The 26,777-nt window shown below is 40.4% G+C and overlaps 1 protein-coding gene across 3 annotated transcripts in view; it reads right to left on the bottom strand.

Moving 5' to 3' along the window:
• Window positions 1-26,777, bottom strand: part of ANO6 (anoctamin 6) — a 196,690-nt gene that overhangs the window by 141,732 nt on the left and 28,181 nt on the right. For 2 of the 3 annotated variants that reach the window (XM_047064841.1, XM_047064842.1), the window contains exon 2: window positions 6,658-6,720. The exons of the other annotated variant lie outside the window; for it this stretch is intronic. In XM_047064841.1, the coding sequence (XP_046920797.1) occupies window positions 6,658-6,720 (63 nt within the window). The remainder of the gene's footprint in view (window positions 1-6,657; window positions 6,721-26,777) is intronic. 3 annotated transcript variants of the gene reach the window in all.

Below are 26,777 nucleotides of genomic sequence, written 5' to 3'. Positions count from 1 at the left end.
CACCCAAAACTAAAGGACGCTGTTTTCCCTTTAAAGATAAGACAAGAATGAGGAGAGGGAAGGGGACCGGGTTTCCACAGCGAGGAGGCTGAGTTTCCAGCACATTAAATGCAAAGAGAACAACTATACCAAGGTACATCATAATGGAATTTCCCAAAAGAGTTTTTCATACCAAGGATTTTAAGTCCAAATGGCAGGAACTACTCAAGAACAACACTGGAAGGCAGAGGCTTCAAAATTCTCAGTAGAGATGATTTCTGCTCAAGAATTATAAAGTTAGTCAAGCCGTCAGTTAAAAGCCAGGGGAACAAAGGCATTGTCAGACCTGCAAGTCTCAAAAACTTAGCTCTTCTTACACCTTTCCTCCATAAGGAACTGGAGACTGTGTGAAGCAGTGAACCAACAAAGAGTAAGTCATTAAGTTCCAGAGACCAGTGGCTCCGATACAAGAGAGGCAAAAGGAGTCTGCAGGAGAGCAGTGAAGTGGAAGCCCTAGCTGTTTGGGGGCCAAGAAAGCAACCTAGACAGAGACAAGATCAGAAGGGTCTGAGAGGAACTGACTCCAAACAGATGAACTTGGTGCATTCACTATGTGGTCGACTGAGAGATTTACAACTGGGGTAGAGTCTCAGGTTGAATATTCCTAAGTACATCCAAAATGAAGAGATTAAAAAAAAAAAGTCAGTACAGTATTCACTGTGTAGTTTTGTGAGGAAAAGTAATCAAACTACATTCCAGGGCTCCTCTGTGGAAAGTACGACAAAGTTCTAACAAAGTAAATGCTGCATATTGATCTTACCAAAATTGCAATTACAATATTGGGAGGATGGGGGTTGGGAAATTTGCATGAGAGGGGAGAGGAGCAGGGGTAGATGAACCCGGGTTAAACTTTTTCATCAGTAGATAACCACTGAAACGTTAATTTATGTTAATTAAAGATATAGAAGTGATTGTTAACATAATCAGCTGCAGTTAAAAATACTTGCCTCTCAGGAACAAAAACTGGAGGGGGACATGTTCTTTTTCACAACAAATCTTGTATTATTCACTTGTCTACTTACATAAACTTTTAAAAAATAATTCTATACAACACTTTGCCAAAAGTAAAAAAAAATTTTTTTTCCATTTACAAAAACTGGAAGTGAGGACTCATGTCAAACATCTCACAACAGGACACGACACGTAGAAACACAAGAACACCACTTCTGGCACCTATTATGTGCCAGACACTGCGCGAGATGCAGAAGACATTAACAGGTAACAACACAGAAAAAGTCCCTTTTCAGGAAACTGATGTTCCATAATAAAACTTAACGTAAGGGGCACCTGGGTGGTTCAGTTGGTTAAGCGTCCAACTCCTGGTTTCAGTTCAGGTCATGATCTCCTGGTTCATGAGTTCGAGCCCCACATCAGCCTCTGTGCTGGCAGCACGGAGCCTGCTTGGGATTCTCTCTCACCCTCTCTCTCTCTGCCCCTCCCCCTGCTCGTGCCATCTCTGCCTCTCTCAAAATAAATAAACTTAAAAAAAAAAAACTAAATGTAAGACAGGATAGGAATGTATCTACTAGAAGCAGCAACACATACAGCTTGAATGACCCTGAGAAATTTCACCAGAGTGAAGGGAAAAGACCCCAGATCGCAGCAGAGTGAAGAGGAAATGGGTAGTATACCTATACAACATTTAGGGATTCTCCCTTAACAAAGACAGAGAAATGGGGTGAGAGACGGAGAGGGATATTAGGGTTGAGGAAGGTTCTTTAATTTTTAATATAGGGGTATCTGAGCATTAATTCACTTATTCCTTCAGTCATTCAAAAGACACTTATTGAGCACCACAACAGTGTTCCTATGCAGCTTATGACCTACTGGGGGACAGAGGCAATAAACAAAACACACAAAGTTAATTTCAGGTAGAGATAAATGCTCTGAAGTCAAATAAAGCACGTGAAGGGAACAGAGAGTTAACAGTGCTATTTGGGATCGATGAGTAAGGGAGGACAGCGAGCTCTAAGGGGTGGCATCTGAAGGAGAACTGAATGAAGCCCCAAGAGCAAGAATCCTAGACAGAAAAGGGTTGGGAGGTGAGAGCAGGTGGAGAGGAGGATGAGAAGAGCATTCCGGGAAGGAGGGGGACACATCAAGGGACAGTGAGGGGCTGGTGTAGCTGGAGCACCATGAGAGACAGGCATGGCAAGAAGACATGGGGACAAGGAGGTGGCGGGGGTCTTACGGTACACGGTTAGGAGCCTGCACTTCATACTGTTTGTAGAGAAGCCACTGCACCTAGTATAAAAGTATAATACAGAAGAATCCCCATGGCTGTTGTGTGAACTCAGACCATAAGGTAATGAATAGAGGCAGGAAGAGGGCTGAGGAAGTGATTCGAAGTCCCAACAAGACATGGTGAAGGCCTGGGTTTAGACTCAGGTACGAGTTGGGAGATGAGGAGTGCTTGGGCTTGGGATAGATGCTAATGGGTCCGACATGAGGTGTGAAGGAAAGGCAGCCATCCAGGAAGACTTTAGGTTTGAGGGATTGAGCAACTGGGTGAAGTCACTGCCGAGATGATGAAAAGAGGAAGAAGTGTAGGTTTAGAAAACAAACCAGAAGTTGGTTTTGGAGATGCCATGTTTGCAAGAGTATAGCCAAGTGGAGAGGTAAAGCAGGCAGCTGAAAAGCCAGGGAGAGACAGTGATCAGGGCGGCAGATATGGAAGTCATCACCAAATAGATGGAAATGACTATCACCTAAGTAGTGAGCTGAGATGGGAAGTGGCCAGAGCACAAAGCTGTTGGCACTCCAACGTTTAGAGGCCAGGACTGGGAAGAGAAGGATCCAGCAGAGGGGACAGAAAAGAAAAGCGCGGTTGCAAGCGGAATCAAAATGGAGCAGCACCTCAGAAGCCATGCACAGAAAGAATTTCAGGAAGGAGGGAGTGGTCAGCTGTGCCCAGTGCTGCTAACGATAAGCATGAGCTCCGTGATCAAGGGCCAGGGCCTCCATGACTCATGATGAATGAACAATGCGCTGAGATAACATATCTTATCCATAAATGCACTCAGACTACTTAATAAACTAGAATAGTAACCCTCAGTTCATCTAGAACACCAACGCTCTGTTTGCATGAATGCCTCATCACACAGCCAGCCCTCTCTCCTTCAGGATTCTCCTGGGAAGCAACCCAGGAGATCCCCAGGCCTGAGAAATACAAGCAGCTCTCGTCGGTAGGCTTAAAAGAAATGGGGTAGCAGACCAGTGCGCACAGCAAAGAGAATCAGGTGTGCTTGGGTAGGACAGAACCATTCCACAGGTTTCTATATTTTTCTAACTCACAGCCTGTGAGAGAAAAATTAATGAAATCATTCCACCCATCGTCCATAGTCCTTGAAACTGCAAAATATCTTCAGTTTCTGCCACTTCCGATTACTGTTTCTAAATCCCTTTTCTCCCACTATTTGTCATATGATGCAGCACCTGACTTTTTATTATTATTATTATTAATCAGGTTTACTAAGGTTTAACTTATTATACACGGGAAAAAATTTACCCTAAGTCTGATGCATTTTGACTAATGTGTACTCATGTAACCTCCAGGACAATTAAGATACAGAGTATTTCCATCACCCCAAAGAGCCTTCCCCTGCCCCTCCACACTCAATCTTCTCTGCTTGCTTCTGGTCCTTGGCAAGCAACCATCCGATGTCTCCCTACAGTTTTGCCTTTTCGGAATGTCACATACACGGAATCAAATCATACGCAGCCTCTTCTATCTGGCTTCTTTCACTAAGCAGAACACTTTTGAGATTTATCCATGTTGTTGGCCTGGATCAGTAATCTGGTCCTTTTTGCTACTGAACACTATTCCATTGTGTGGATGTACCATAGCCTATCCATTTGCCAGCTGGTGGACATTTGAGTTATTTCCACATTTTGCTAATTATGAATAAAACTTCTATAAACTTTCACTAGAGGGTCTTTTGTGGACACGGGTTTTCATTTCTCAAGTCAATACCTAGCAGTGGGGTTGCTGGGTCATGTAGCATCTAGCTTCTGTCCACTGAGAATAGCTAAACATCTACTGAGCACTTACTTTCTCTCACACAATGTTCCAAGCTCTTTATATGCCTTATGTTATTTAATTCTCAAAACAGCAAGTTTAATCAAGTTATTATTATCCCTGCCTTTTTGATGAAGAAACTAAGGCACCAAGGGGTTAGGTGACTTGTCCAAGATCACACAGCTAGCAGGCAACAGGGCCAGGCCTCTCAAACCCAGGAATCACATGGCAAAGTGCAAACTATCAACCATTTTGCTTTGCTGCCTCCCTCAAGTCAAATGCGTGACATCTGAGAGATGAATTTACAAAATTCTGCCTGTGTTTGGACCAAAAATGGTCATTGCTGACTATTCCTTTCCCCTCTTCAAATCATGGTGATGAATACACCTGAACTCTACACCACTGCAACGGCATGCCGTTTTAAAGTCAGAACTTTATAGAACATTATGAAGAAGTGCTTTTAACCATGTCACAGAAGCTTATAAATGTTAACCTATTAATGTTCAATAACAACTGTAAAGGAAGCTGAAAGTCAGCCCACTTGTACCAGTAAATACTGTCCTCTGGAGACTTTTCCACTCTCATGACTAAGAGGTCCTGTTAGTAAGAAAATTACAGGGACTCTGGAATCAGACAGACCTGGATTTAAATTCTGGCTCTGCTCCGTAGTGGACAGGTGCATATATATGTCCTCGCACATAAAAGCTGGTGTGAATTAAGTCCTCATTTGCAGGGTAGTCCTAAAGATTTGATGACACAACATGGCTGAAACACTGAACACTGTGTCTTATGTGTTTAATAAATCTCCTCTCCCCCATTCCCCTTCTCTTCCACAGTATACTGCTGAGCCTCTGAAATTAGCATGATAGAGGCTGGTTCCTTAGCAAAGTTGTATCAGTCTATTCATTTTCCACCCAAATAGCAGCAAAGGAGAGACTGGACAGAAGTGCTTCTCTAAAATTTCATATTTCACCTTTAAAAAAAAAAAGTCATGCAAAAGGTTGCACTTTATATTCCACAGTATAATCAAAAATATTTTAATGTAAAACCATTTTACATTTCCCTCCAGCTAAATGACTTAGCTTTTTCCTGAAATTTTTAAGAATATTTGTTTAGGGGCGCCTGGGTGGCGCAGTCGGTTAAGCGTCCGACTTCAGCCAGGTCACGATCTCGCGGTCCGTGAGTTCGAGCCCCGTGTCAGGCTCTGGGCTGATGCCTCGGAGCCTGGAGCCTGTTTCGGATTCTGTGTCTCCCTCTCTCTCCCCTCCCCCATTCATGCTCTGTCTCTCTCTGTCCCAAAAAAAATAAATAAACATTGAAAAAAAAAATTTTTAAAAAAGAATATTTGTTTAAGGAAGATTCCCGACTATATGGTGGCTTCACTTACCTGCTGCCACACTGCCACTTTCCTTTTTCTTAAGTTTTTATTTATTTATTTATTTTGAGAGAGAGACATTGTGAATGGGGGGGGGGGGTAGAGAGAAAGGGAGACAGAGAATCCCAGCAGGCTCTGCACTGTCAGCACGGAGCCTGACATGGGGCTCGAACCCACAAAACCATGAGATCATGACCTGAATGGATAAAGCAGTAGCCTAGAAGTCTAAGACTTCAGAACGAGCCCACACACTCCCATCATTCTCTCCTGGCTGCAACGTCTTAACATCATTTTCACATTTACCCTATAACTCAGTCCAGTTTATAGTCTAGGCTCCAAAAGCTTCAAATTCTCCACATAAGCCTCAAATTCTCCGTTACTCCTGTGTGCAGCCTCCTGGCCTCTTCAACTGAAGAGATACTAGTTGCAATCTGCTTTCTGAGACAAATCTCTGGTACAGCTACAAGAATAAACACAAATACTGCAAACCTGGAAATGTTTTTCAAATAAAAATAAGACACTGACCAAGCATGACCTTAAGTAAAGTGGGATGACAGAAGACAGTTTTTTTTTTTTAAATCAACTGAAAAGAATTTAATGTATGAATCCAGAGAAGCCAAAGGATTTAATTCAGCTATGCTAACAGAACGTGGCTTCTCAGAGTTTTATATGCAGTATGATAAAGGACATAATTTAATCCCTAAAACATATTTCCACGAAATAGCATTATTTTCGTCATACAACTTTTTGTCTTAAAATAAATGCCACACTCCCTTCCACTGATGCCATACACACTCATAAGTACGTTATCCAAAAGTCCCCAGATGTTTTAAGTAACAACTTGTGAAGTCACTGAAATTTTATTTTCATTGTTATCAAAAGCCCCGTGAATTCTTTTTTCTCCAAAACCTCTGTTCTGGAAGGTAGGGATGGGGAGTCCTTGTGTATGAGATCTTGACCCACAGGACAGTGGGCCCTAGAAAAATAAATGACTTTTGCTTTCAGAAGCTATTTTCAGAAGCTAACATATAGAAATGGATTCTTGTTAGCAGTCCATGTGGACTAACTGAAAAATAAAGAATCAGGGAACCTCGACTCAACAAATTATCTGGGAGCCTACACCTTGCCAGCATGTTACAGAAAGGACGACTCCTGTCATCCCAGAGTTGACAGTCTTAGAGGAGAGCTCGAGGCACTGTTCAAATATAAAAGAAGGGCATCTTACCCCGACTGGATGAGTGGAGAGTATGAGGAGTCAGAAAAGGCCTCCTGGAGGCAGGAACATCACCTGAAGGATGAGGAAGCATCAATAAATACAACGGACAAATACCAGGGGGTGGTGTCAAGCAGCAGAGACCAGTTGGAGGGTCAGACCTGAGTCCCAAACTTGCTCCTGCAACAACTGGGATACGACCATGTTTTTCTCACCTGTGATATGCGATGGTTAGATTATGTCAGCTTGCCTTAACCCTTGCTGTGCATCAGAATCATCTGGGGGCTTTCTAGCAATACTGGCTCCCTCCTCTAGAAATGTGGTTTCAACTGGGGGGCATCTGTGTTTCTTTCAACAGCCTTCCAGGTGATGCTAGTCTGCAGCCAGGGCTGGGAACCCCTGGATGAGAGGTCTCTCATGTCTGTGGTTCTCAGCATCTAGAGCACAATAACATCCACTGGGGAGCTTTTGAAAAATCCCAAGGCAGGTTGCATGCCAAACAGTTAACCCAGAATCTCTGCGGGTGGGACCCAGGCATCTGTAGTTTTTAAAGTTCCCAGGCTGATTCCAAGGTGCAGCCAAGGTTGACAGAACCACTGCTCTAGGTCCCCTTAATACTTCCATTTCCTATTACAGCCACTGAAGGATGGGGAAAAAAAGGAAAGAGAAACTTTTAAGTCCCTCCCTCTCTTTTGTTTCAAATTAAAAAGAGAACTGAATGTCAAAGACCACTGATGGATTTTAAATGGCGTTGTAGTGGGGTGCCTCAATGGCTCAGTCGGTTAAGCATCTGACTTCAGCTCAGGTCATGATCTCACAGTTTGTGGGTTCGAGCCCCATGTCGGGCTCTGTGCTGACAGCTCAGAGCCTGGAGCCTGCTTCAGATTCTATGTTTCCCTCTCTCTCTGCTCCTCCCCTGCTCATTCATTCATTCATTCTCTCTCTCTCTTTCTCTCTCCCAAAGATAAATAAACGTTGAAAAAAAATTTTTAATAAGGTTGTAGCACACAGTAGAGTTGATTTTGGACCTGTACACAATTCATGCCGATGCAGGACAGGTAGAAAATGCCCATTCCAAAATGCTCTCAGTTCTAAATTTAAAATTCAGTGGAATACATATATAATGACTCCATGGCGTGTTCTCTGCAATACTGAGTTAGAATTTGATTTGCATGGCTGACTAGAATATGAACATTACATTCCCTACCCCCAAGGTTACTTAAATCCACTTACTAGGGCAATGGTGAACTAAACAAACAGTAATTAGAAACACTCCAGACTACCTTTTAACTCTGTTGCTAAATTATATTTTTCTTGCACCGAAGCCCATACACACAGCATGTCCACAAGCATCACACAAAACCAAAACCTCAGAAATATTTACATTAATAAGAGCATAAGCTCCTGTGGGTCTTCACATTGGATTCTGCCGGGAAGGAAGGCCTGCTTTGGAAGAGGGCTGTTCATTACTGTTATTTCTCACATCTGGGTAAATAAAGCACTGCCCACATGTGGTTAGAAATCCCAGGAGAAAATGAATTCTCCATGGGTCTGAAAATGAAGAACACCTCTGATAGACTGCCTCATTTCCTGAAATGAGTCAGAAATGAAAGTAATTCTTCAGCAAAGAACATCTGCACCGTGGCACAGCTTACAAAATAATGCCAGATGATACCCGTGGCTGAGAGGCCGGGCCTCAGGACGGAGGGAGGGCCTGGAGAACAGGACGGGTGGCCTCTGCACTGCACTTCGTCTGAGTCGCTGCTGCTAGCTTAGAGGGTCTGCAAATCCAATGAGCGGCCGGGCATCTCAGTCTCAGCTGTAAATCTTGATTAGCAGTAAGACTGCTTACATTCCATTAGAAAGCTGGCCCCTCTCCAAAGGGTAGAAGCAGCCAGAAAGGATTCATGTGCCATCGTGGGCACGGAAACAGCAATTCTTACAAGAAAAACTGTTCTACTTAACTAAAAATAGTTTCTGCCTGTTCATGATTCAGATAGACCTTTCTTCTGTAGGAGGAAGGACAGCGGCGTGATATGACCTAATGCTGCCAGGGGAAGCCCCTCCTTCCACATTATTCAGGAAGGACGTTGTGGCATATGGTCAGGGGCTGGAGGGTAAGAAAGACTGAAATACCTTTCACAGCAACTAATAAGGGCCAATAAACTGGAAGGTGAAAAAAAAGGCTGCCTTTACCCAAACCGAATGCCAGTTGTTTTTATTAGGTAGCTCATCCCTCTTCTCTCCATAATGTGTATTTAAAAGGAATCCAAATCCATTATTTGTAATGGAGGCAAGGGTTGGGGAAGGTACCTAGAAACAACTTAAATGCCCATTAAATGGTCACTAGTTACATTAAAATACAGGACATATACAATGGAATACAATGTAGTCATACAGAGGGTGTGTAGATACCGAAAGATCTGTGTTTTGTGTGATACATTAAGATCAGAGAAAAAATGTACCTGGACTCCGCATAGTAAACATTTGTGTAAATATATTTAAAGAGGTTGCCTTAGTGTGGAAGGAAGGGACTAGGAGAGCATTCAATTTCCTTTTATAACCTTGAATACAGTTTGAATTATCTTTTCATGTTCTTACCCTCCCTCTTTAACAATAGGCACTAACTAGGTAGAAGGCTATTTTTGGTTTCTTCTTTTTACTAGTCTCTATATAAAATAAATGAAGGTTATTTTAAATAGATGTTATGTGCTAAATTGTGTCTCCTCAAAATCCTCAAAATGCTGAAGCCTTAACTCCCCATACACAGAATATAACTGTATGCACCTTAAAGAGGTGATGAAGTTAAAATGAGGCCATTTGAGTGATCCCTGATCCAAGCTGACTGGCTTTAAAGAGAAGATCCAGACAGAGAGACCCCACACGCAAAGATATGCACACATAGAGAAAAGACCATATGAGGACACAGCGAGAAGGTGGCAGCTGCAAGCCAAGGAGAGAAGCCTCAGAAGAAAACAAATGTGCCAACACTTTGACCTTGGACTTCCACCCTCCAGAACTATGAGAAAATAAATTTATCTGTAAACCAACAGATGAATGAAGTTCAACTAACACAACATGGGGAGAGGCACCCATAAAAGTATTTAATGTGTCAAAAACCCACAATGTCTGCTATGATGCATCCTTTGGCATGCATCATAGCGGACAAAGAAATCGGGGCCACATTTGGCACACAAAGACATCGGGGCTCACTGTGCCGCTGACATCAGAGTCACCCCCCTTTAAGTGGCTTGTGTCAGGAATAGAACAGGTTTCCAAACTCCCTAGTCAGGACTCCATTTGCTCATTCACTTACCATTTATGGTATTTTTAACAAGTCCCGTAACTTGAAGGACTAGCACTCAAGATATTTATTAGCGTCTTTTAAAGGCCTGGTTCATATTCAAAAGGCTTTCTTCCTGTGCTGATAACTAGTGAAAAGGAAGGTATCACAGTAATATTATTAATTCAATTAAAAAAATTAAAAAAAAAAAACCTTGGTGCCAGAGTTTTTTTTTAAACATCCAGAAAAACAAATGACATGCCACTTTTGTGTGCCAACCTAATTTTTTATACTTTAACACATGTGGTCTCAGACCATCATGCAATATATTAAAAATATGGTGGCCCAATGCTGAAATTTCTTTATTACATTTTATAGATTTTTTTACAAATTAATCTTTTCTTTAAAAATAGAATTTAAAAATCAAAGATATATTAAAATCACAGACTTTGTCTATAGAGTCTATAACCGAGAAGTGGGCTAAGATCCAGGCACATGAAAATAAGATTAAAACTTGAAGATAAATATTTGGTACAGTCAGTTCAGGCTTCATTCAGAGAAAGGTGGAATCAACTTTTATCTTGAATGGTACGGGAAACTTTCACCAAGGGCAAATGCTGTAAGCCAATCTGCGATTAGATACATAAAAGTTAAGGAGAAGTGATGTATGTGCACATCTACCTTGCTACTAGTCTAAAGTTTTGAAGGTAAGAACTTTACCTACGATCCTAACGGAGTGTCTGGCAAATAATAGCCATTTGCAGGAGAAACAGCTGGGGAAGTACACCTTTGTGTAAGAATCTAGTGCAGATTCTTGTAAGGAGGTTGTGGGGTATAAAGTCAAAGAAGTCGGGGTCAACCTGTACACATGTGGAAATCTGGGCTTTATCCCTATGCAGTGTGGACTCTTAGAAGGTGTGTCTGGAGGAGAATGTTATAAAGAACACAGATGGGACCAGCAGTGATGTGCAGAAGGGAACAGAGGTGGTAAGGGAATGACAAGGATCGATCAATCAAGAGGTGTCAGGGGGTTAATCAGGTGACCTCTTGGGGAGTCTCAGCCTCCCAATGTGTGAAATGGGCATCATACTACCTATCTTCATAGGACTGTTATGAATGCTAACAGGACATAACACATGGCTTGACAGTAAGCATTTAAGGAAATATCATTGCTATTACATTTATCTCTCTACACTGAAAGATATGGAAGAAAATGAGAGAGAGAACAAGTGTAAGGTATTCATCTAGGGTGCGTCTACTTAGGCTCTCCTCAAGTGCCTTAAACAGTGATAATGGCTGTCATCTTTTTTGGAAGTGGAGTGTGCTATATTTATTCCCTAGTTCTCCAGAACTTAACACATCGATCCAGTAGACCCAGGAGGAACAGATGTCTGGAATGGTCTTTAAAATCAAGACACTCGAAAATGAATTTTTAAGTTGTTTTTATATAAAAGTAACTAACAGGCTAATGCCAATCAGTTTTGAAACACTAAATTAATGGACTCAGCTATAAGTCCAGGAAAACCATTTTCATAATGAAAATGCCAACGCCTTTTTAATTAAGGATGGAATTGCCAACATAAAAGACTTAAGATAAATGAGAAATCATTCCTTTCTCTCAAAAATGAAAGATCCTGATAACTCTGTGAATTATTTTGAGCTATGGATTACGAGAAATTGTTTAGGATCTAAGCTACAGATTTTCCAACTACATAATAATCACTTCATACTGGGGCTGACAGCCTCAGCCCAAATTTGGTGCTCTGGCTTTTCAAGTTCTTTTTTTTTAATTATTGTCAGGGGGCTGGCCTCTGGTCCTATATTTAGAGTCATTAGATATGAAGCTCTACTGAAGATAATGGCACTTTGTCAAACACAAAGCAATGTTAACTTTTTTGTAAGTTTGACCTTACAAGATTTACTATACATAAAAAAGTATATGCACATGTATATAACGATGTGTATTTGTGGTAAAGCTTTACCAACTTAATTGTTATCTATCGGTCATCATAAAATAAATACATCAGAGATCTGTGTACTATTTTGATTCTCAATATTAATGATCTATTTAAAAACTATTTACTCTTTGGCCCCAGACCAGGTTTCCATATTTACTACATCACCGGAAGTTGTACTACTTAACATGAATAAAAAAAAACAAAACCCTACAAAATTACTCAAAAGGGCTAACACAAAGGGAGAAAAATAAAACATCACTGGGTACTTTTGCCAGAGCCAACAGGGACTTTCCAATAAACACCTAGGCCAAGATGAAGACGGCAGTTGGCAAACAAATTAGTAGGCTAAGACCGACACAGAAAAAGGCATGCAAACACTTCAGCAGAACGTGATGACTATTGATAGACAGCAACCAACACATATATGTATGCAACACTGAAGATGAACAGCATCTTAGAAGAAAATGGCAGAAAGCCAAATCAGGAATTTAAAAGACAGAAGAGAAGAACTCCAAGGACAAGAACAAAGGCTAAGAAAACACGGGGCAGGTTATGGAGTAAACCACAAGAGAACTCAAGAGAGATTTCTCTATCTACCCAACTGGTTTCCTTCAGAATGTCTCTTAAGTTTTCAAAACCTCAGAAGCTTCATCTATGGTCTGAACAGGGAAGATTATATACTATCCAAAAGTCTCTTCCAGCTGATAATAGACCAAAAATTTCTGTTTAGATGATAAACAGATACTTTGTTTTTTTATACGCTTTTTACTTCACAATGAGCTTCAAGTCTGCAAGTCTGAATTTCACAGAAGGAAGCCAAACTCTGTCAGCACACACATAGAGCACAGCCCTAAAGCAGGAGTCAGACCAAGGCCTTTGACGGAAGTCAATCAGCTGGACAGTTCAAATGTCACCTGTGACACTAAATGTCAACCTCAGCCATATTCCCTTTGCCCCTGTTCTCCTTAGCTCTTCCCAGTTGGATACACTCACTTCTCAGCCCCAACTCTTCATATAATCCTACAAGTCAGACATACATTTATTTAAAAAGGTCAGTAGAGCTCACAAGATGGAACAGGCAAGGGAAATGCTTGGTGGCAGCTCCCAACCTTTAGAATGGTGAAGTTTGGGTTAACAATAACCAGTGCTCCAAAAGAATACCTCTTACTTTGCTGTTGTAGTAAGTAGTTCAGTAATTCCACTTTTCAAAACGTTCATAAAATAATCTGAATGTGAACAAATATTTACACCTACAAATATCTCACAATATTACTTATAACAGCTAAAAAAAAATCTGCTACACACCTACAAATATCTCACAATATTACTTATAACAGCTAAAAAAAAATCTGCTACACACTAGATCTACAATAATCAAGGAAAGATTGTGTAAATTATACCTAAGTTAGGGGCTCTCTTCCCATTTGCACCCCCGGCCCCCACGCTCACCCTGTGCAGGACTCCAACTGCCCACTTCTGGCTACTTCCTTCACCAGGCTTAAGGTCCAAGAAGAAGGCAAAAACCACATTTGCTTCACTACCTTAGCCATAAAGTCTACATCATAGTGAGCACAAAAATCAGCATCTGTTCAAAGTTTGGTAGTAAATGCTTTCAAGTAAGTTATCTATGGCTGGATATTATGCAGTTTTAAGTGTGGTTTGTGAAACATTTTTAAATATAGAGAATACCAAGGATAAAAAAAAGCTGTGGAGATGCACAGCAACGATGGTTACACAGAACAGTGACTATCTAATATTCCTGAATTACACATTCGAAGATGGATAAAATGGCCAATATCACGTTATGTATATTTTACCATGATGAAAAATAAAATAATTAGGGAATGCTTATGAGGCAAGTTAAATGAAAAGGTGGGGTACCCTAGGTCTAAACGACATGAAATTACATCTGTGTTTCTAAAAGGCTAGAAAGTAGCATACTCAGGTACTCATGTTTGGTTTATCCTAGGGTGGTTGCACTAGGGGGGTGGATTTTTGCTTTATTTAAAATTTTCCGTGTTTTCCAAAATATCCACAAATGCCCATGTATAATGCATACAATCAGAAAAAGATATGGACAGCAAGCGTCAGGGATAGGAAGGTTTGCTCACCAGCAAACTCAACGTCCATGGGAATCACTCACCTTGCTAAGATCCTTGATGTACTTACATACCACATACCACCTCTGCTTGCCTTCACGGTGGAGATCATCCACAGGCATGCCAGTGGAGGCAAAATTTGATATTTATTAGATTAGATTTATTGATATTTATTAGATTTATTTGATATTTATTAGATTTATTTATTTGATATTTATTTATTAGATTTATTTTTCTTCTTTTTCTTTTTGCTATGCCAGAAAACATGCACTACAGATTTGCTACTCCGTAAGTATCCTTTGCCTAGGCTGAGAAATGGCAATAGATGCTTGTTTTGGACATGTAAATGCCAAACTGGAACAAACACACAGTTATACTCCGAGGCGAAGGTTTTCAGGACCTGGGACAGGCCAGGTCTCTCCTCATGGAGAATGAGGCATCCAGACAGCCTCAGGAAAACTAGACTCATTGTATCTCACAGACAAGTTAGAAGCAAGGCCTTTGGAGTCACACAGACTTAGGACTGAAGTACCATATAACATAGACTGAGGATTGCCACCTCTGATTGTCACCTTGCATGCTCCTGGCTTCAGATTCCCCATAAATAAATGGGGATGGTAATACCTACCCCTCAGGCATTAAAATTGTACGATGTCTGTAAATCAGAGATGTTGGAAAACCCAGAGCCTGTTGTCAGGAGATGCTCAGGCAGTACCCCTAGTTTATTTTCCTTTCCTTCTTTACAGCAAGTGTCTAATCTGGGAAAGCAACAGTGTAAATGAATTGAATGTCTAAAATGACCAGCTATCTATAACTAATAAAGGTAACATGATAGAGATATATCAAGATATTTTCAATAATCTTCAAATACACTCCATCGTTTCAGAAGCCCTCATGATATAGTTCAGAACAATTTTCCTGTTCTTTGTTCCTCAGTAATTGGAAAATACTAATCACTATTCTCTGTGTACTTCATACGCCTGAGACCATGAAGCGCCCCTTCAGTTCCTTCTTTGACATTCTAATTTTTAAATCTTCCATTCCTTTAAACACATCTGTGACTCCCCTGAGCCCTCGGCAAGCTCCCCACACACCCTGTTAGCTGGGGATCCTCTGAATGCCTCTGAACAGAGCTGAGCATCATGCAAGGCAACCAGCCGCCTGCTTCATGCCTGGAGTGCTGAGCTTTGAAAAATACAACTACATAATCATTATGCTTCTGAAGGTTACTTGACTTTGGGCCACAGATGAGGGTGTGTGGGTGCTCCTGAGGCAGATCCAAGTGTGACCAACAGTGCCCGCTGTGTCTGCTCCAGTAACCTTTGTCCTTTGCTTTGCCTGTGCTGACCAAAACTGGTTAGCAAGCTGACGGCATCTGATATTGCATCAGACTCAATACTGCACCAAATACCTCCCTTCAAAAGAACAGCCCCTGTCTTTGCAAAAGATCTGCTCCCTTCCTTGATTAGTGCTTTTACTTGAGGGCCTCCTTAGGCAAAGGAGGAATGGAAATCTTCAGCTGTTTGGGTTTGTGTGTATGGGTGTGTGCAGGCTAAACCATGAACTCTACTCCCTTCAGGCTAGAAAGCTCAAGTTCATTCTTCTAACAAACATGAACTGAGCCCAACACTAAATGCTGGGCATTCAAACATAAGACAGTCATGCCTTATACAAGAAAAGAGTATCAACAATTACACCACCATGGTGCAATATGTTCTAGAACAAAGGTATAATAGAGGGTTTTATTATAGCTGCACAGAGGGGTAGAGAAGGAGGACCCTGGATCTGCTATGAGTTGGATTCTAAGGATTCTAAGAGGATTCTAAGAGTTGGATAATTCACACATCTCTTTACTGGCCAGCTCTGAGGAATGAATGAGCTGACCCACAGTGTCTCTGGGGGGTTAATGCCATTGCAGTCTTTTAATGCAGTCTATTTAATACCATTTCCTCCAAATTGCTTTGGTTACTGTATTTGCTTTCTTGTTCTCACATATTCACCTCCTTACTTTATTTTCAGAATAAAACATATGGTGCTTCCATTCTCTCCCCAGTCTTTCAACCCCATAATGTTTCCTGCCCTGGAGAGTTGCTTTGACTCTCAGGGAGACAACACTGTAATGGCTCAGTGGGAGCAAATGAAGAGACAGGAATGAGCCTGCTTGGTGAAAGGAGCGAGAAGAGAGTGTGTGGGACTATTACAAGAAGTGCCTGCATGACCAGGCTATCAGTGGCTCCAGCAGGTAACTGCCCTGTAGATGCCAGGGGCATGACCACCAGCTGCAGCATGAGTCAGCTTATCTGCACATCATTTTCTATCCTCCACCCCTCACTTCCCCTATTTCCTGTGCTATAATATTTGTCAAACATTTTTAAACCTTTCATTGGCCGTGCAACTGTCTGGGAAAATCAGGTGAAATTCTCCAGAAAAATTCTCAGAAGCACATAAACATAAAATATGGTATCCAACTTCTGGGGATTCACAAACTTCCGAATCACTGGATACTAGGAGGGAGCATAGAGTTCAGTTTGAATATTTTTGAGCTTCTACGGTGCCAAGCACCATGGTGACCCACCTCAAACACAACTCGTCATCATTCTCCCACACCCTGCCTAGAACACCTGTCCCCATGTGTTCTGCCCAGGAAACATTATTCAGCCACTTAAGCATCACCTCTTGAATGAACACATTCATGAACTCTTCACCCTAATTCACCTGCCCCCAGAAGGACTACCTGCACCCTTCTTTCTGCCCTACTGAACTCTGCAAGTACTTGTATCAGAGATCCTACAATATTTATTGCCTTCGTGTATTTATCCCTTTCTCCTCCTGCTAATTATAAGCAACCTGACTGTACGGACTATAATGTAATCAACTTTTGCTTCCAGATTCCAGTAAAATCCTCACTCAGGAGAAAAATACTGCACTGAGGAAAACAGACACGAGATCAAATACTTTTAACACGGTGCTCCTAATGCTTCATCTGATGAGTGACTATAAGCTAAATCTTCAAGGAGAAGCTACAGCAAATAAGACAAAACCAGGATTGGACATTACAGACAGAGGAGAGAGCAAGGCATGCAGGCAAGAAACCATATGTACAGGGAGTAAGGTAATTCAGGATTCATGGTGACTTCAAACGTAGGCAGGAAAAAGTCATAATCAATGAGGAGAGAGAAGTAAAACAGAATGAGGTTATGGAGGGCACTGAATGAAGTGTAGGGGAATCTGGATTTATTGCATAAAGGTGGAAAGTCACTGAGAGATTTCTGTTTAAAAAGTGACAGGGGCACCAGGGTGGCTCAGTTGGTTAGGTTTCCAACTTCAGCTCAGGTCATGATCTCACAGTTCGTGGGTTCATGCCCCGCATCAGGCTCTGTGCTGACAGTTCAGAGCCTGGAGCCTGCTTCGGATTCTTTGTCTCGTTCTCTCTCTGCCCCTCCCCAGCTCACACTCTGTCTCTCAAAAATGAATATTAAAATTTTTTTTAAAAAAGTGACAAATGATAGTTATAGAAAATGGAGAAAAGGTACAAATAAGAAAAATCTGTAACCCCACCATATGGAGACAACCACTATTACTATTCTTTCATCTTTATATATTATGTAAACATGTATGTATGTGTATGTGGCTGTGGTTTTCATGTTCTTTTGCCTCTGCTAATATTTATGAAGCATTTCTGAGGTACCAGACATTGTGTGAAATATGCTACCCGCATTCTGCCACTATGCCATTTAATCCTCACAAAAATTCTTAGAGGTGGTTTCTACCATAATGCCATTTTCAAGAGAAGACATAGTAAAGGGCAGGGGGTAAGTGCACAAGACCATATGTACCAGAGCTGAGGTTCAACGCCAAGTTTCCTTACCTCAAAGGCGATAATTATACTTTAGTTTCTCATATTTATTCTCACACATTTATTTTATAAGATAAGTGAATCACTTTATCCAATTTTCTCAGAAAACTCCCTTTGGGTTCTTGATTAGCACTGTAGTAAACTGAAAAAAAAAAAAAAACAAGCCTACAAAGCATCAACACTTTCCTACTGTCACCCCATACGGGGAGCACAGAAAACGCCCGGCATTTATTTCTTTTTGTAGTCTTGGTAAAGTTTGCAGTTTTCTTCCTCGTAGGTTTGTAAGTGTAGGAGGGTGGCATGTTCACATAGGTTCTTTGGACAGATTAATCTGGCAATAGTATTCTGAAGAAAGATGATTTGAGAAGACTGGAAGGCTAAAATACAAAGAGATATGACCACAGTCCAGGTGAGAGAGAGGAAAGCCAAGGACCACAGTAGTGATATTTGCGACTGAAGGAAGGGAATGGACTCAGAAACACATAAGATAGAATTTAAAGGTCTTGGGGCACCTGGGTGGCTCAGTCAGTTAAGTGTCTGACTCTTGATCTCGGCTCAGGTCATGATCTGACAGTCTGTGGGTTCAAGCCCCGTGTCAGGCTCTGCACTAACAGCACAGCATGGAGCCTGCTTGAGATTCTCTCTCTCCTCTCTCTTTGCCCCTCCTCCCACACATGCTCCCTCTCTCAGAATGAATAAACAAAAAAAGAAAAAAAAATCGAAAGGGCTGGATGTGGAAAAAAAGCAGCAGCAGGGTGGTGTGAGAAGAGAGAGGTCGGAGGGGAAACTGGATGGTGATGCCATTCGTTCAGAAAGAGAACACAGGAAGACATGTGTTTTGCGTGTGGGCCTACTGGACACAGGAGGATAAGGGGTTCAACCGTGGACATTAAATCACTGAGCACATTCTGAGTGCCGACTTTATGCCAGTGCCTGGCTGAGTCCTGGGGAGTCGGCAGTCAAGCCACTGAGGTCATCACAGGACAGGTGGAGTGGGGGTAACAGAGTGAAGGAGAAAGAAGGAAGTACAGAAGGGAGGGCATCCCAGTGGAAATGGCCTGGGGGCAGGGAGGTCTCCAGAGTCGAAGAACAGGCCAGAACCTCTAAACTGCAGGTGTGAATGGGAAAGCCCTGAGAAAACAAGGGCAAGAAGAGAAGTGGACTGAGGTTCGTACTCTAAGTAACACGAGCATTTTAAGCAGAGCAGAAGAAGCAGGAGACCAAGAAGGAACAGTCAGATGTAGGAAGAGGGCCAAGAGAGCCAGATCACAGAAGCCAAAAGGGGAGTGGAAGAAAATAACAACCCATCTTGAGATCATATTGCCCTTGGACTTCTCGGGAGGAATGACTTTTTTTTTTTTTTTTTTAATTCAAAGGTCACTCGGTCTATTTTAAAAATTAAACAAAATCACATAAAAAGTCCATGATGAGGGTAAGAATTTACATCTCTTGGCTGTGCCTCTTAGAGTTTTATCCACCAGCCATATGGAGTTGATGATTAATATTCAGTAGGAAGTGAATTTATAATCAGGTGCCTGCCATTCAAATGTGAAAAGAAATGTTTTCTGCTCAGTACACCCAATAATACATTAATATATCTCCAGTTTAAAATACATTTATGAATAATTTTATACATTTTATAAATGTCCTGGCAAGAATGATAATAGAACAATCTATTTTCACTGCTACATGAAACAAAAAAGAGGAATGAAAGGTTCAGTTAATCAAGGAATTTAATATGCTTTATAATAAATATCAAACAGTCATTACTTTGGCTATCCAGAGGGTGGCTGAGGTCAAAAGATGATTATAATAGCAAGAGTTTGTGCCCATATTTATTCTCTGTCAGTTGCTTATATTTGCATAAGAAGTTTCCTCTATTCATGAATTTTTTTAACCACATTAAAATGCTAGAAATCAAATTTGTTTTTCCTGATTTATATATGGGCAGTAATAATAAGATTTTGTAATGATTAACAGTAGTAACAAATAAATGGAAAACACTAGCCCTTCCAAAGGACCAGTGCAATGACAGACAGATATGAAAATAAATGACCTTTCTAAATGTGGTTTAGAAAGCCAGGAAAGCACCAGAATCTGAAATGATTACTGCGGCAGAGTTTGATGAAGCCAGGAAAGGCAAAATACTGTGGATTCTTCCTTTTTTGTCATCTTTCTCAACACTGTGCATGCATGTGCATGTGCACAAACCTACTGACAGCATCCTAATCAGAAGATGAGACACAAGAACTTCCAGATTACAGTGGAGAGACTTGGGCCAGAGGGAGATGCCAGAGATGTTTATCCAGGAGGAAGTCATGGAGTCACAATTTCACTTCTTAACGATCACCCAGAACTGGGAGTCACTACTAGGAGAGACTATAATTCAAGAAAACGAAAATGACTTTGGGGTGATTCTTTCTAAATTGAGGAGAATCCTACGGTTTCAGGATGGTGGTATCCAATGAGTAATGTCCATTTCAACCTTCTCCAGCAACACTTCTGCTTTTATTGGAGGAGAGAATTCCAAGGAAGAGAGAGAATGCGATAATGATGGCTAATCTTCTCTACATTTTCAAAGGTGAACAACAGGAAGGGCTTCCAATACATCAAACACTCAAATGACCGGAATAATAAAAGCAGGAAAGGAAGGAGAGAAAAAAGGATTAAACAAATAAATGACACAAAGTAGATACTAGAAAATTAAGAAAACCGTGGTAAATAGGAGTAAAGTCTTATTGAGCTTGGTAATCTAGACATGCAAAAACTATGATCACTTAATTTGTCAGTGTTTACAATGTAAGAGACACTACATATGGCATGTTTAAGTAACAAACTAGCTTATTCTCAATTACAAACTATGTTAGGGAATTAAAAACTTGATGACTCAAATCTTAATCAGAGTTATTTTAAAAAGTGATTTATTTTATGGCATCACATTCGGGTAAAAATACATAATTAAACAACAGAACCAGGAAACTTTGCTTTATGCATTCAAATATATTGAGTTTAGGGGTGTCTGGTTGACTCAATAGGTTGGGCGTCTGATTTTTGATTGCACCTCAGGTCATAGTCTCACGGTTCGTGGGATGAGGCCCCCTTGACACAAGCTCTGTACTGGCAGCCTTGACCCTGCTTGGGATTCTCTCTCCCCTCTCTCTGCCCTTTCCTGTGCTGTACTTTTTATCTCTCTAAATAAATAAAAAAATAAGAAAAATAAAAAAAACAAATATGTTGAGTTTCTTTAAGAAGAACTTGGTCATAATGCATATTTCTACCTCACTTTCAACTGATGATAACTAGTTCTAACCTTCTGTATTTATGATTCTGGAAAATTTCCACAACTCATTTAATTCTAAGTAAACCTAACGAAAAAAGTTAAGTATCACCATTTTATGCTCCCTCCAAAGTGTGATAAACACTTAATTAGCCAAATTAAAAACGGAACAACAGGGGCACCTGTGTGGCTCAGTCGGTTCAATGTCCAACTCTTGATTTTGGCTCAGGCTACGATCTCTTGGTCATGGGATTGAGCCCACATCAGGCTCCATGTGGAGCCTCTCTCTCTCTCCCTCAGCCCCTCTCCAGCTCATGCTCCCTCTAATAAAACAAAAACAAATTATGCAAACTAAACCGTACTAATGTTATTTCCCAAAAACAAACTTGAAATGTGATGATAGAGTTGGTTCTATAACTACAAGCAGTTGTTGGTATCGACGATGCCTTCAACAAACTTGCCCAGTCCACTGTAGACCTGTCTGCTAGGACAGGGTACTGCACTGTGGTCAAGGGCATGGATGCTGGAGACAGATGGCCTCAGTTCAATTCCCAGCTCAGCCACTTGCTAATCATATGACTTTGGCAAGTTACTTAGTCTTTCTGTGCCTTAGTTTCTTCAACTGTAAAAATGGGATCATAACAGTGCATACCAATCTAAGTTGTTGTGAGGAGTATACGAATGAATGTGAAGCACTTAGGAGAGCCCCGGCACACAGTACATGTTCAATAAGGCTTGGCCTAATATTGTCTGATTATAACTATTATCATCATCATCCTCATTATTATAGCTGTCATCTATTTCGTGGGCTTTCCATTCAACAAAAATCAATTCATGCCTGAGTGCTCAGGGCTAACCAATAATAATATAATACCATATTTCAGCATACCGTAATTAAAATGTAAGACCTACGCATGCTTTTGGTGAACTATAAAAAGACAATTACTAGCCCCAGGCTAGTGAGGGGTAGACACAGGACTGGACCAGGAAATTCCCACGTATGAGTGTTCTGACTCATGTTGATGCTCCCTCTCATGGTGACCCCTAATTTTAGCAGGCTTTTAGCAAACTACAACAGCTGCAAAAATAAGCCAATAAATAAATAACCCACCAAGGTAAATATTTCCCCATAGATGACAGTCAAAACAAAGAAGATATATTCAAAACATACAATTATGTAGTGTTGTGGCCTAGATTCCTTGGACGCCCATGACACTGGTGTGAAAACATGGCAGAAAAAAATCATCCTCACTGGGCCAAAGTCATGATCTAGCAGGTACTGCTTCCCCAGCAATAATCATCAACAATGCCCTCATCCTCCTCTCTCCCTTACTGACTCACCGTCAGGAGACGTGGACGAATGTGTTACAAATTTGGGTTTCCAGAATCCTGGAATAACTTTTCCCTAGCTCTCCAAATTATAATTCATAAGTCTTTCCCTACTGCCTTCTCCTGTCTGTACCATCCAGCACCTATTAATTTCCATGATCACTTATAAGATTGATGAGATATCTGGAATTATTACATGGAAATCTCTGAAAATCTTTTGCAAATACCTAAAGCATAAACCAAACGTTTCTAGCCTCACTGTCAGGGTTACTAATGTACAACTATGGAATGAGCAAGTTGGGGAGGGCTCTTGGATATAGTGTAGTCCAAACCTTTCATTTCACAGATAAAAGAACTAGGATATTGATGATCACTGATAACTAAAATAACAACTAACTTCGGGCACCTGGGTGGCTCGGTTGGATGTCTGACTTGGCTCAGGTCACAATCTAACAGCTCATGGGTTCAAGTCCCACGTCGGGCTCTGTGCTGACAGTTCAGAGCCTGGAGCCTGCTTTGGATTCTGTGTCTCCCTCCCTGTCTGCCTCTCTCCCACTCAGGCTCTGTCTTTCTCTCAAATATAAACAAACATTAAAAAAAATTTTTTAATAACAATTGACTCAAAGTAATCTAATGCATTCATGTGGCTTGAAAATAACACCTTAATTATACATTTTCATGTTCTAATATAACAAAAGGTTAACCATTGAGGTTGTTAATGATATTGTTATATCTTCTAACTTACAATCATGAACAGACTTGGGATAATATTTAAGCTTTTTAAATCTTGAGCTTCTTCCATGGACCTCGATTTCACATTTCATTGTTATTAATGGCATCAACATGCCTTTCATAAATTAGCTCAAACAACGAATAATTTTATATATTTAAAGATTTCTGAATTCTATTTGTTTCTTCTCTGCAACTAGAGCTGTGGCAGGAGGCTTGGAGGGAGATGAGAAGCAAGCTCTGGACTCCCACTGACTTCAAATGGGAATGCCCAGTAGGAATGAGCAGGAAGAGGATAATCTGTAAAACTAAACTTCTTTTCCTAAAATGTGCTCTGCTTTTAAAAGGATGAACATGTCACCTTACATTTACTAAATGGAAATCTTCCATGCTTATATGTTTAACACGATAAGTGAAAAGGAAATTCATAGGTAAGTAAATAATCTTTTTTTCAATTTTGTAGACTCAACTTCTATTTCTCATACATACATTTAGTTGGTGGAATCAGCCTACGAAGCCTACAAACATTTTATGGGGGTAGGGAGGGCCATGGTAATAAAGATGATTGTTTAAAATATATGTAGCAAGTCTACAAATGTGCAAACACTCAGAGGGATACAACCCCAGACCAATTTTAACCAGACAGTAGGTGTTATGTAAGGCCAGAGCTCATTCTGATTAGTTGGTGCCTGTATTGGCACCATATGGACTGTTAAAGATTTTTTTATTTCATTCTCGATATAAACCTGTGCCTATGTAATACTTATGCAATTAAATAAATGTGATGTTAAACAGGCCAAATTATAGAATGCTCACTACTTCCTGTAAGGATCTTAATTGAGGTTATGCCTCAATCTACAGAATGTCTATAGAACGCCTCTGGAATATCTCACTATCAATATAGTGAAGAATTTTTTTTTTTCACAGAACAAGGAAAAGCTATCATTTTAAAAAATAGACACAATAAGCCTTTAATAAAGCAGTATTAATTATGTCAGCACCTGCAGAGAGTATGCAAAAACAATACAGTGGTAACTTTTTTCCTGGAGGAAGCCTCAGCGGAAAGACACCGAGGGGCGCCTGGGTGACTGATTTGGTTAAGCATCCAGGATGCTTGCTCTCCCCACACCCCCCCCCCCCCACACACTCTCTCTCAAAAAAAAAAAAAGGAAAAAAAGACAAAAAAGGCATTGATTCTCAAATGAGTCAAGAATTAAAGTTCCCTATTGTGTGACGTTTCCACGAATCTCCAAAGTTACAGAGATTATAAAGATCTTATCCTTACTGTGACTTAACTCTCAGAGCTGAAATTTATATTTACATTTAAATGTGTCAATGACCAAACCACTATATTTAAAACATATATTTAAAACATAATGAAATGTAAAAAAAAAAAAAACATTAAAAAAAATAAAATAAATGCTGATTTCCCCCCACCACCTCCTTATAGTTAACATTGAGATTCACATAAATGTGAGAATTGTTTTGACCTAATAGAAGGGTAAATTACCTACTGTGAAGGCTGTTCCCAACCTGTATCCAAGTATACCGCTTTATGTAATTATGTTCTAGCAACTCTAAGCTTGATGGACCTGGGTAACAAAACTCCTTCACAGCAGTGAAATGAGAATTTAATGAGAACACCGATTGTCAGCCAAATTTCAGCATGTGCCCCTAAGAAACAATGGAGAGATGTCATTTCTTATAAACTGCAGCTATTAAAAACAGTAGTTTAAAAAATTCCCTAGGCTTCAAAAAAACGATTAAGCGTCTTTGGAGATGCAGATATGTTTATGTTTAGAATTTTCTGACCACTTTCCTGTAATATCTGCTTAATAATTTCTTTAAAACCTTTACACCACCACCTGTTATAGTCAAGATAAATACAGGTCTCCAGGAGAGATTAGCTCAAAGCATTTCACATAACTTCAAAATTATGGAAAGAGAGGATGAATCACATCAGGCAGTTTGGTTGTTTAATCATAAATTACTGTTTTCTAACTGAAATTATTTTTTGTGCGATTGTCTACGTGCTCTGCCAGTTGATGTCAGCATTATTATCAGCTTCTTTATTTCAAGCAACCACTTACTGGAAATGAAAAGGCTGGGAAATGTCCTATGCGCTTCACCCCAAGTCAGGTCATGGAAAACGCTCTCAACGAACTGGGGCAGCCACTATGGGATACATAGGGAGGTTCCTCAAAGAATTAAAAACAGAATGATCCAGTAATTGCCCTACTTAGTATTCACCCAAAGAATATAAACATATCCATTTGAAAGGATATAATGCACCCTTATGTTTACTGCAGCATTATTTACAATAGCCAAACTATGGGAGCAGCCCAAGTGTCCACCAAAAGAAGAATGGATAAAGAAGATTTGGTAAACATACAATGGAATATTATTCAGTCATAAAAACGAATGAAATCTTGCCATTTACAACAACATGGATGGAGCTAGAGAGTATTATGCTAAGTGAAATAAGTCAGCCGGAGAAAGACAAAAACCATATTTCAGTCATAATGGAATTCAAGAAACAAAACAAAGAAAAAAAAAACAAACCAAAAAACAGATTCTTAACTATAGAGAACAGAAGGTTACCAGAGAGGAGGTGCGTGAAGGGATGGGGGAAATAAAAGATGGTAAGAGTACTCTTATCTTTTTTTCTATTTTAAATTTTTTAATGTTTATTTATTTTTTTTTTTTTTTGAGAGAGAGAGAGAGAGAAACACAGAGCATGAGCAGGGGAGAGGCAGACAGAGGGAGACACAGAATCCCAAGCAGGTTCCTCGCTCTGAGCTGTCAGCACAGAGCCCAACATGGGACTCAAACCCATGAGCCGTAAGATCATAACCTGAGCCGAAGTCAGACGCTTAACCAACTGAGCTACCCAGGAGCCCCAAGAGTACCCTTATCTTGATGAGCACTGAATAATATACAGAATTGTTGAATCACTTATACTGTATACCTGAAACTAATATAACACAGTATGTTAACTGCTAACTACACTTGAATTAAAATAAAATTAAATTGGAGCACCTGGGTGGCTGAGTTGGTTAAGCGCCCAACTATTGATTTCGGCTCAGGTGATGATCTCATGGTTCATGAGTTCGAGTCCCACATTGGGCTCCAACCTGACAGTGCAGACCCTGTTTGGGATTCTGTCTCTCTCCCCCACCACTGCTCACACACACTCGCTCTCAAAATAAAAAAATAAACTTAAAAAGAAAATGATCTCAAACTGTACTTTTCAAGATCTCAGTATTCTTTATATTAAATAACAATTTTAAAAAGCTTAAGTGGTGGTTGGGGGACTCTGAGCCACAGGCTGAACAAATAAAAGTTTAAAATATCAAATAATAAGCAAAGACTACAGGAGAATGGGCAAGAAAGAAGGACCAGAAGGATATTAATTTTGGTCCTAGAGAATAAGGATGACTTTTCCATCTTGTTAAGAGTTTAGAAGGCTAAATTTAAAACAGCACGCTTTACACAGCACAGTTGAACAAACTTCACCATACATGGTGAATAGGACTACAGCAACTTTAAAATATCACCATTAATTCGTGGAAACTCCTCTCCTTAGGTGGTAGAGGCTCAT

This window comes from Lynx rufus, unplaced genomic scaffold, assembly GCF_022079265.1.
Source record: "Lynx rufus isolate CCGP_SWC_20201006 ecotype Redwood Valley unplaced genomic scaffold, mLynRuf1.p SCAF_7, whole genome shotgun sequence".
Taxonomy (NCBI): Eukaryota; Metazoa; Chordata; class Mammalia; order Carnivora; family Felidae; genus Lynx; species Lynx rufus.
Note: the sequence above shows the minus strand (reverse complement) of the source record. Positions and strands in the feature narration are given on the sequence as shown.